The 12,398-nt window shown below is 33.4% G+C and overlaps 1 protein-coding gene across 2 annotated transcripts in view; it reads left to right on the top strand.

Moving 5' to 3' along the window:
• CSMD3 (CUB and Sushi multiple domains 3) overlaps positions 1-12,398 on the top strand; it is a 512,773-nt gene that overhangs the window by 389,914 nt on the left and 110,461 nt on the right. For both annotated transcript variants that reach the window (XM_052703606.1, XM_052703607.1), the window contains one exon: positions 9,567-9,683. In XM_052703606.1, coding sequence (XP_052559566.1) covers positions 9,567-9,683 — 117 coding nt within the window. The remainder of the gene's footprint in view (positions 1-9,566; positions 9,684-12,398) is intronic.

Here is a 12,398-nt window from a genome sequence, read left to right as displayed (position 1 = left end):
GATTACTTTTTGTATGAAAAAAATCCCAACTGTTTATTCACACAGATATGCAACTATGTATTTCCCAAAGACACTTAAGTATGATAGAATCAGTCAGTAATCATGATAACTTAATAACTGGAATTAAAGAAACCTATCCAGTCATCTGAGTTGGCTATGCCTGATAAATATGCAAGCTTCTAACTTAATCTTGGCAGCAGTCTGAAGGCCCTAACTCTTGTCAAAGACAGTAACCAAATCAATTGTAAGATTTACTAGGTGGGATACGTTGGTGATTGCTTGTTAAAGGCTCATATTTCATGTCTTGCACCAAGTTTTAACATCTTAATATTGACTGTCACAAAGGTGACCAGAGAAAAAAAACTGTAATTGAGAGACCTCAGTTTAAAATGGAATTCAGTTTTTGAGTATTTGAGTGTTAACATAAGTTAATATAACATATTAATTACAACTCTAATACCTATATGTGTATTCCAACTACTGCAAGAATTCACTTGTGAATTTCAGTATCTAAAGAGTGTTTATAGGAAGAAAGGGGACAGAATATTCAGCAGGGTCTGTTATGATAAGGGAACATGGTTTTAAATTAAAAGAGGGGAGATTTGGGATGGATATCATGAAAATGTTCTCTACAAGAAAAGTAGTAAGGCACTGGAACAGATTGCTCAGAGGTGACAAATGCCCAGACCTTGGAGACATTCAAGGTCAGATTGGACCAGGTTCTGGGCAACCTGATATAGCTGCAGGTGTCCTTATTTGTTGTAGGACTAGATGACCTCCAAAGGTCCCTTCCAACTCGAACAATTCTGTGATTCTATGAAAAGTATTAAATTTCCTTCTCTATTGCATTACACTTCATTTTATATTTCTATATTGCTTGGAGAATCAATTACTGATTATGTGGGTAGTTTTGAACAGTACTTACGTCAGGATATATACTGTTTTGGTTCTTGGATGAATTATTTGTAAAAGGCATCAAACTTTATTTAGGTTGTGTAACAGATGAGAACATATGTAAGTAAATGAAGGTCAGAGAACATTACAGTGATATTTTAATTGTCCTCAGTTCAAGTATTAGTGCCTAGTTAATATCTTTTTATTTCAGCATTGTGATAAAAGTGTCAAATTAGTAGAGAAACAGCTGCCCTAAAACATATCAGATTTTCTCAATGTGATTATATATGATAATAATATATTCAGAATATATCCAAATTGTCCATAATGCACTCAAGTTGGATACCTTGGGAGAAATGAAAGAGGAAAAAAAAAAAAAAAGAAAATAATTTTTTACTCTGTAACCCCATACAAACAGGGAGATTCACTTAAATAAAACTGAAGACAACAGCAAAGCACTACTTAATGGTGACATAGGAGTCAATTAGAAAAATCATTTTAGAGCTTCACCAATTGTAGCAAACTCTGAAAAGTGAAACCTAAGCACATGGAAACAGCAAAAACAAAGGAATACAACAGAAGATATCTATTCCAGAAAAAGGGAATCATCTTTAAATGACGATAGTAGAAATGTGTGTGCAGCAGGGTTTTCAGTAATAACTACTTGTCTCTCTCCAACTTGTAAGAGGGAGAGGAGGTTCTTTTAATATCTGCATACCCGGCGTGAGATTAAGAAACAACAGTTCAAATGTTGGTCTGACCAGTTTTACAGACCTTAGTTAGGGAGATGGGGAAGGGGGGGACGGACACTATTATGAATTATGAGGAATTATGGAGAAAGGAAGGAGAGCGATAGAAAAGATAGGAAAGAAGAAGCAAGGAATCTTTGTAGGCAGAAAGAGGGAGATAGTCACCACCATGGATCCAGCGTGGTTCATAGTTCAGTCATTGATTTTCAGTAGTGGTGGGTCTTCGGGCAGAATTGTTCTGACGACGACGACAGTGACCATGGTGATGATGGCCCCTTTTCAATGGTTGCAAAGTGGTCGAGTCAGCTCTCCTTGGAGTGGCAGATTCTGGCTTTGGGATCTTAGCAGAAACTCCTTTGTTCCTATGTTTCTGGCCTTGCCAACAGGTAAGAGGGAGCAGGGAGGCACCAACTTGTATCTTGCCTTCACAGGATACTGTGGCATCATCCCTCACTCTCCCATAGCAAACAGGAGTTATTTGGTCACAGGCTAGATCTTCTGGCAGTAAACAGACCTTAGCACTATCTTCCGAAGGTAAACAGCTCCAAAGAAATGCTTTCAAATGTAAAATTGTCCACACAGTGATGTTGATTGCCACACAGCAACACCCATCTCTCATCTCCTAGAGTCTTATCACAAGAAATACCTCAAAAAGCAAGCTTTGAGCCAGAAAGCAAAGAAGGAGTCATACACTACTGAAGGAGCAAACCAAATGTAACCACTGATGTACTTTTTAAAATATGAGAAAAGTATGGAAATTACTAAAGTGTCAGTAAAATATCAGGACCAAAAATGTGTTCAAAGATGATACAATTGACAAAAAACTGAGTAAATAGTTATGCTATACTATGTTATTCTATGCTATACCACGTTACCTTGCTGAGGAAACCAATGAGGTCCTGAGTTAGAATAATTCCTTTGTCTTTAAGGAAATGCCTGCTAATGGGTACAACAGATACCCTGAAATAAAACAATAAATTGAAACCCAGCAAAATGTTAGTATTGGCTAGTATTTTCTGTGAAGCTCTGAAAGAGCCTAGGTATGAAGTATTTGAAGTACGAATGTTGATCTTAAGGATAATTTCCATAGTGAAAATTGGTAGAGATTATAATAAAGAATAGAATTAGGAGACACATGATGAAACTTGTTTCAGAAAACTCAGTGTAACCTCTGAAGAGGACTGTAGAGTTTAATGGGAAAACAGTGAGAATATGGATTAAACTAACAAGAGAAGCTGCAGTATCATTGAACTGTTAAAAACTTGACAGAGTTCCCCAAAGAAAAAATTTAGGGAAGCATAATATTGTCTGGTTATGAGATAAGGAAGTTGATGTCTTCTTTCTCAAAGAGTAATGTAATCATTACAGGCAGATTATCTCCTCTTCCTTCCTCATTCTCTTCTACATCCCTTATGAAAATAGTCGGTCTTATCATAAAAAAAAGTAAAATACAGTAACTCTTTTTTAGTCTGATACCTCTTCATGCTCTTTGACATTTTGGTTATTAACTGAAAACTATCGCTCTTTTGAGTGGGAATAAGTGTATGTTTCTTTCCAATGCACTAGTCATAGAGATGGCTTAGGTGACTAGGCAGTTATGTGTTAGAAGCCATTAAGAAATTTCAATCTGTGGCCTCTACATATCTATCTATCTATGTATCATATATATCTCTCTACTATATCTACAATAATCTTAAAGATGTTTATCTTGGCATTTGAGAGAGGTGCATGCTTATCCCAAATGCTATAGGGTCGGATAAGACATCCTCTGGGGAAATTTGTTTTATTTTTTATAACTTTATTGCTTTATATATACATATCTAAAAGAAATGATACTTTGCTGCTATTGTTTGCTTAGGTGATGTGTGTTCCACCATTTTTCTTTTTCAATTATCTGCATTATTGAATTGTCGTATTTAATTTGCACTGCTTTGAGAATAACCCTTTGTTAAACTTGAATTAACACAGGTATTTAAGTTGTTGAATTGAGATGGATGTTCTGACTTTTTGCATTTTAATATATATAATTCCTTTTTAAATACCAAACTATATTTATTAAAGTCAGTATTGGCTTGAGTGGACAACAACATTTTATTCTTGCAGCTGACTTGTTTCTCTTTTGTCTCCCAAGAACAGTTTATTATATGAGTCTGATATTTTTTTTCTAGATATGAGTCCAGTGGTAAATTTAATTGCCCGTAAATCCAGCTGAAAAATGAAAGGGAGAATCATTTAAGTAGTGGGCTCTGAAAAATACAGGAGTCTACCTGCTTGAAATTAACTTAAAAATCTGTATTGCAGATAAAATTGTAGTGATGGCAAAGAAATCTGAGATGGAACAGATAAGTGTGATTTTAGTTAATTTATAATTAGTTGTTAAATCTCAAATTGAAAATTAGATTTTGTTAGAACTGTAACTGTAGTTTCTTTAAATTGCTGATATGCACACATACTCAATATGTTGTGCAGTAACAGCCTCTGAGCCAGTTTTCAACCTAAGGAATTACAAGTTTTCATTATAATAATATCCTTAGATAAATCAAGAAAAAACTGTCATTATAACTGTCATTCAGTGGTAGTACTAGTGTACTCTTTTGGGTAAAGAGATTTGCAGATTGGTGGCATAGAGCAAGAAACATCAAGGTTTTTTTGTGAAAGAGTAATAGAGTAATTACTGGCAGATTATCCCCTCTTTCCTTCTCATCCTTTTTCTATATCCTTTATGAAATAGTGAGTTTTATTATCAAAATAAGATTCAGGAGATTATATCACTTACCAGCTCTCTAGCAATAAGCAGCATTTTGATTTTGTGTGCTCATGAAGTCACTGAGTTTTAAGAAAGCACAAATAATTTGAACTTTTGTACTCACCGTTGTTTTTTTCTTCTTCTTAATGAAAATATATTTTAAATATGTCCTTGTTTACTAAAGTTGTATAACAAACTGTATTCTCTGTGAAACCTCCGCTGAATTTTATAGCAAAAAACTTGGCTTTTTGAACCAGAAATCACAATTTTCATAGCAAATAGAAGTGATTCTTCCCTAAATTATATTTTTAATTAAATACTATTTAGATATGAACAGAATGGACAGATGAGTAAATGATACAAAAGCTATAATCTTTCCAAAAAAGAAAGTTTTAAAGAGATTTTTTGTTTCCCTCCAGAAGTTCCACAGATATTATGCCAAAGCTTTGCTATAGATAATTGACTTGAAAAGCATTTTAATTATTATTTTTTTTAATTGTAGAATTTTGTTCTTTGACATACAAACAGGTCTGAATACTAATGATCAAGATGGGAAATCTTCCCAACAAAAATACTTACCAATTTAGGTATGTGGGTAATACTTCACTGTTGTTATGATAAGGCTTTTTGAAGGGCTTCAGGAAGCATTATTTTATAAGACAACATATCATTACAATGAATTCAACAAACACAAAAAATGAAAGACAGCATACTAAATAGTTCAGCATAATCAAAAGTTGGTAGGAAGAGTCCTGTGAGTAGTCTGTTAGAACTGATTTATAGGTCCTTCAGAAGGGACAGGTAGGCAAGTAAAGTGTTAGGGAAGTGGTGCTTTGTGTGATATAAACTGGACTGCACGAAGCCTGTAGTTGGTTATGATGTGGTTCAGAGAGTCTGGGTAAGAATAAAGGCAAAAGCAAATAAAGCGGACGTTATTGTAGTCTCCTACAGGCCACTCAACCAGAACGATGGCACTGATGAATTATTCCTTAGAGAACTAAAGAGATATCTCTAGATTAACACTGAATTTGATCTAGAGATAGTTCAACATAAGTTGAAGCCCCAGCTTATGAGGGGCTTCAACATGCCAGGCATTACTAGGCAATACTACACAACTGGTGCAAACAGGCCCAGGAAATTTTTAAAACACTGGTACTGGCACTATACAAACACATAATACATAATATAATACATAATACATAATATAATAGTGAACAAGTGTCTGGTATGTCAGGCTCATAAGGTTCTGGGTTACATCAGGTTGGTGGTCAGTCACTAGTAGGGGACCCAAAGATCCATTTCAGGGTCAGTTCTCTTTAATATTTTCATCATAACCATATTTTCATCATGTGATTGGCTACAAGACTCGAAAATATACTATGTAAGTTTGTGGGTGACGCTAAAAGGGAGCATCTGACAAGTCTCTGAAGGGCAAAGAGGCCTTGCAGAGAAATCTGGGCAGATTACAGGTCTGGGTAAGCATCCACTGTATGAAGTTTAACTATAACAAGGGGCCAGATTCTGCACCTGGGATGAGGTGACTCTGGATTTATGTAGGGACTGGGAGACAAGAATCTGGAGAGCAGCCCTGCAGAAAATGGTCTGTGGATTCTGACTAATGGCAAGTTCAGCATGAGTCAGCCCTGGTAGTCAACTGCACCAGTCATACCCTGAGATGTATCAAGCACAGTATTTCTAGCTTGTAAAGGGAAAGGATTGTCTCACTCTGCTCTGTGCTGTTACAGCCTAACTTCATGCACTGTGTGCAGTTTTAGGCACCAAAATATAAGAATGCAAAGCTGTTAAGAATCCAAAGGAGAGCTATGAAGATGGTAAATGGTCTAGAGGGAAAGATGTATGAGGAGCTGTGAAAGTCTCTCCGTTTGTTCAGACTCAAGAGGAGGAGACTGAGGGAAGGCCTCATGGGAGAACACAGCTCCTCACAGTGAGCGGATGGGCAGCACTGACTTCTGCTCTCTGATGACAGAGACAGGACCCAAGGGAATGGCATGGAGCTATGTCAGGGGAGCGTTGAGTTGGTTGTTAGGAAAAGGCTTTTCACCAAGAGGGTGGTCAGACACTGGAATAGGCTCCACAGGGATAGTCAGGGCACCAACTTTGTCAGATTTCAGGAAACATGCCTGGCTCTTGTTCACTGCTGGCAAAAATGCTTAGCTTACGTTGATGATTATGTTGAAAAATAGATTTTTGTAGCTCAGAATTTTCTCTATCAAATAGTGTTATTATGCTCTTTGTATCTGTTGTAGTTTCCATGGAAATAAACAGGAGGCATTTTGGTGTGACCTACATGCTTGTCAAGCCAATGTTCTTGGACAGCTCAGCTCAGTATCTTTTGTAACAAAAACATGCCATTTGTAACTCTACTGTTCAGTTGACAAATAATTAAACCTGTGTTCATTAAACATCATTAATCATTTACCTCATAAAAGGTAAATGATCTCAAAGATCACTGTTTATAAAAATGAGACTACCAAATAAATATTTTAATATCAATTATAAAAACTAAATTAAACTTTCTTCAACTTTAACTTTAGAAGTCTCTTTAATCAGTGTTTATTATTAATAAGAACATATAGAATTTTGTAGGTTGTATAATTTTTTAAAAAATTTGATAAAATATCTGTTCTTAATCTTTTACAATTATGTGTGTAGTTGCCAAGGAAGTTGTTTTGTACTTTTATATTTATTTTTCATACTAGTAGTGAAAATTCTACCTTTCCAATTTGAAAAATTATGGCTAAATCTGTACACTTGAATAATAATTTCATTGGAGAAAATCAATAACATTTTTGAAGTGTACTGACATTATTTATTTGTTTGACACAAATTTAATTTGTTTTTTTTTTTTTTTCCCTCTATTTATAAAGTATGATATCCTAGTGATGTAACTTTGATTCTACAGTATGCTTTCAGTATTATCATATTGCATATTAGTATCATATGTTATTTATTAAAGATAGAACTCGAGTCACTCATAATTTTAGATACACAAATGTTAATATCAATTTTTTTTTCTGTGTAAAATAACTATTGAAGTTGATAAAAGTGTGGTAAAGTTGCAATAAATCTGATTTTTATGCATTTGAAAAATAATGCAGCTGTAATATATTTGTGGAAAAAAACGCATGTTTTTCAGAAGAAGGGTTTGGGGAATTTGCTTATTTATTCATTTATACTATTACTTTTCTAAAATAACAAACACTATCTTTCACTGCATAAAGTGAAGGAATAGAGAAGAATTGGAATATAAAGAACATGGAGTATATAAGTAAGTCTTCTCAATTTGGGAATGGAATATATAGCTATTAACAAAATATTGAGTATTGCTGTGTGCTATTCAAATTTTATTAAAAATTAGGAATGAAATTTACTTGATCATAATTTTACCTTGAATTTGCATATTCCTTTATTGATTAATGAAATGTAATAACAATAGGAGTGCTGAGTAGGGCCGTATTATTAGTCTTGCAGTAGCTCATTTGTCCAATTCATGGACAGGAAGGAAAGAAATTATTACAATCATTTTTCTCTAGTTTAAATCTCTATTTATAATGCTCTTCCTTATTTACATCTGTTTCATCCAAAATGCGGAACAGAAAATTTTGAATACTTATAAGCTGATAAACAGATCAGTTTTCATCAAAAATGCTTAGGAGATTCAGCTTGTGAAGAGTATCTACTTTGTGTTTTTCAAATAACTCAAGGTAAACAGTTCCTTGGATAAGAAATTCAGCAGAGACTCTACTACCTCTAGGCAAACATTACCAATATTTATATTATCCAAATTGTTTTCAAAAGGAAGCATGAATTTCTCATATTTCACAAGTATGTATTAAGATACTGAGATAATGATTTTAGCTGTTAAAAACAATATTTCATGTTTGGTTATCATAGTACTTTCTGTGTAAGTCGGCTAGCTTGCATGTTAGTGCAATTTATTGAAATCCATTCTCAAAGATTTAGGGCCTCAAAATGATAGAATTGAAAGGTGTTCTTTTCATGGTATACTCTGCTATAAATTTTGCGTGCATTAACTAAAGGGTAGTAAATAATTCATAATTTCTATGTAACTTGTATTTAGTATTACAACTAATGAGATAAAATCTAAGATAACAGCAAGAGAAACAACTTTTTTCTCATTTAATAAAAATCATAAGATAATATTTTGAGATCATACCACAATAATATAATTATTTATGTTTAGCATAAAACTGAATAGTAGTTATTTTAGAAACTCAATTCTTAACAGAAGAAATATGTATTTCTTGATGCATATGTAACCATTAAACTCATAAAAATGGTTAGAAGAAATATTCTGAACAGTTGTCATAATCTTTAAAATAGATCTGTCTGCTGTATATAAGACGTGGGTTATATCCATAGGAAAACACGAGCACTTACTACTGTTGCACAAATGTCTGATATAGGAAGAGAAGAAAAAGCACTCTCGCTTGACCATTCTGACCAAAACCAAATGCTAATTTTTGTCAGCCTTGGAAAAATACATTGTTGTAGTAAATTGTATTGCTATGATCTGTGATTTTATCAATTACTATAGCTACTGGTAGTACAGTAAATAAATATGTATGATAAAGAAAAGTGGTTCCTTATAATCATATAGCTATTTATATCATTTTCTAAGTAATTGAGATATAAATAAGTGACACATAGTGTTCAGTCATGGTGTTCCTCTTTGAGCAGTTTTATACATCATTTTGAATCATGTGCCTTATTGGTAGGTATAATCGTTTACTAGTGTGCTGAAAGGATGAATAACCTATGTCTAGAGAATAAAGCATCGTATAAATGAATAACAGTTTCGTACACCACAAATAATAGCATGCTTCCAATAAAATAAATCACAACATGCTACCAAAACAAAACAAAACAAAAAAACAATAACAGAAAAGAACATTTTATTAAGATGGTTAATATGTGTTAAAGAAAAACAGTAATTGACTTGGCAAAAAGCAGAGTGCATTCAATTCTGTTTTGATATATGAGAAAGTTGAGCGTTTCACATGATATAGAATGTAATCTAACATTGAAGAATAATAAAATTTGCTCTTATAACACATATCAACATATAGCAAATCACTTTAGCTGATTATTTCCTGATATTATATTATTCAAAACCACTTATCTTCAATTTCTAGCACCTTGTGGAAGTCGGTCAACAGGCTCTGAAGGGACTGTATTATCACCAAACTACCCCAAGAATTACAGTGTTGGTCACAACTGTGTTTACTCTATCACTGTTCCTAAGGAATTTGGTAAGTAGATATAATCTCATTCTTTTTTTTTTTTTTTTTTTTTTTTTCCTCACTTGAATATTTTCAACACTTTTCAATGAATTGTGTGATTTGAAAAAACTATTTTAAACTAGTATTTCTATTTATACTTTTTATCTGATATTTTTATAGTGCACTGATTTCTCAACATACTTGTACTTAAGATTATCTTAAGAAAGTCCACATGAAGTGAAAGGGGGAATATTTGTCCTAAATGTGTGATAATTCTCATCATGCTGGGCTTCTCTGAATGACAAGTCAATGCACAGTCTTTCATAAGAACCAGCTTAGACCAGAATGTCTATTTCTCTTTTTCATACATACCTAGATCCTCCATCAAAACTTCACTCCCATCCCCAACATTGTTTTGTGATGAGTCTTTTAACGATACCTTCTATTCTTTAAAAAGAACAATCTTTTTACTGTTTAATCTCCCCTTATGAATGATTTTATCTCGCTTCATTATTAGAAGATGCCTTTGATGACTACTGATAGCTTATCATTTGGACTCCTTGGTAGACAGTGTGTCACATAACCATTTGTTACGTGAATAACTATGCTTCACGTTTATGCTTCAATATGTAAGACTTTATTCTGACCTGAAGTTTCTCTTTCAGTTTCACCAAATAATAAATGCTTGTGGATGGAAATGAATATTTATAAATCTTCTTTCATGTTGACTTTGCAAACATTTTATCCAAATTAAAGGCAGTATTTAAAGTGCTGTGTACTCCATCTGCTGTACTTGCGCTTACTTAACTCTGTTAAAATTCAATTAATTTGTTCTTAGTTTTAGGGTGGAGGTGTAGAGGCTACTACAAAATAAATGGGCTTTTAAAAGTAATGTCTCCAAACATGTGGGGATCTCTATTCCTCTATAATGTTCAAAAATATATATATACTTATTTGCACAGTTCTTGATAAGTTTTGGATTGTTAAGCTTACACTTTTGATCTAACTTATCTGTTTAAGACAGACTGGAATGATTTTATCTTCTGTTTTCCAGCAAAACTAATACTTATTAGATATTTAATGACGCAGATGACAATATGCAAAGACTTGCAATTACTGTTATGAAGGAATTGGTTGAAATGTACTTTGTATTTTTGATGTTCTGGATAGAAATGTAGTTTTTTGACTTCTACAAGCAAAGGATAAGTAACTGGAATTGAAGACACATTTCCCAAAATAACACATGGCAGTGGAGGTGGAGGGAGGGAAGGATGGGGACAGGGAAGGAACCCACACACTTACTTAAATCCTTGTATAGACTTCTGCATACTTACTTGGAATAATTTGCAAATACTAATTTTCTTTCCACAGTAAGGATGTTAGGAACAGTATTAAGAAATTATATTATTTCAGGTCTTGATTAAGAAAGCAGCTTACATTCACTTACACTGCTTTGATGTGGATGGTGTAGAGCTCACTCTGACAAGATGGCAAGATGGTCCCCAAGAAATACTCTACAAGTGCTTTGTGGTTTGAGACACTAGATTTCACCATGAATCCACCATGAATGACATGTAGATTTGTTAGTGAATATAGCATAGCAAGTATAAATCAAAACAAATTTTTGAGAGACTGAAGGAGTACTCGAGTAAAGCTGCTGACATAAAATAATTTTAAGAAATTTACCTAAAGAAAGTAGCAAAAACTTTTCTTTCATAATCTTCTCTATTGTGCTGGTTTTCAGAGTGAAATATAGCATTCAAAATCTTCTGAATCAAATCTGTTGAGGAAATACTTCTGCATCCAATAAACTATGTGATTTCTTAGGATAGATTACAGTTTCAAAACAGTTAAACCAGGTTAATATAGGAAAATACACTAATGATGGAATAGTTTAAATGTGCAGGAGGAAGCTCATAGGACTGGATTATTTTTAATGGACTGAATGGAAAATCTATTTCATGTGCACCTTTTCAAGTTCTGCTGCCCAAAATTCTGTGGGAAAGTCATTGGTCGCTGGACTTTTTTCAGTGTTTCATTATTCTGTCATGCAGAATTGCATTTCATATATTTCATGCCATCACTGGTTTAAGCTAAAAGATAAATGATTCACAAAAACACACAGTGCCACGGGCAATCTTTTGTAAATGCGGAAGACTCATCTTTAACACTTTTCCAATGATATGTTTAAAATGTTGTAATGATCATTAATTCAGTGCTGGAATCCAGCATGGCTTACAATTAAGATGCATGCATTTAAGATTTTATTTTGTTTTTCTGATGTATATGAATTACTGTTTATGCTCTGCTAACATAATAGTGTGTTCTATACTGCCATTTTAAATTAATGTTATGGACAGTAAAATGGATTTTATATCATTTTGCTTTGGCAGATGGATTTTCTTTCTGCCAAAGCAAAAAGATAAATTGAACATAAACAGTAAGGTATAAAAGTGTAGTTTATATGCTATGCTATCAGGAAATTAGGTATCTGCTCTCCATAGCCACAGAAAAATATAAGAAGCAAACCAGAGGGTTTTTTTTTTTTTTTTTTTACTACAAAGGAATTAAAGCAATATATATGCTTAGGGGAAAAAAAAAGTCTAATTTATAAGGAGACAATATTTGCTTTAGGTTTAAAGGAAGATATAGCATTAGAGGTGTGGCACTTTACTGATAAACACAACATTTTGGGATAAGTTTTCTTGTCAGTTTCCTGCCTTACTGTAAACAGGGAAGTTAAAT

This window comes from Tympanuchus pallidicinctus, unplaced genomic scaffold (genome assembly GCF_026119805.1).
Source record: "Tympanuchus pallidicinctus isolate F22 unplaced genomic scaffold, pur_lepc_1.0 scaffold5, whole genome shotgun sequence".
In the NCBI taxonomy this organism is placed as follows: Eukaryota; Metazoa; Chordata; class Aves; order Galliformes; family Phasianidae; genus Tympanuchus; species Tympanuchus pallidicinctus.
Note: the sequence above shows the minus strand (reverse complement) of the source record. Positions and strands in the feature narration are given on the sequence as shown.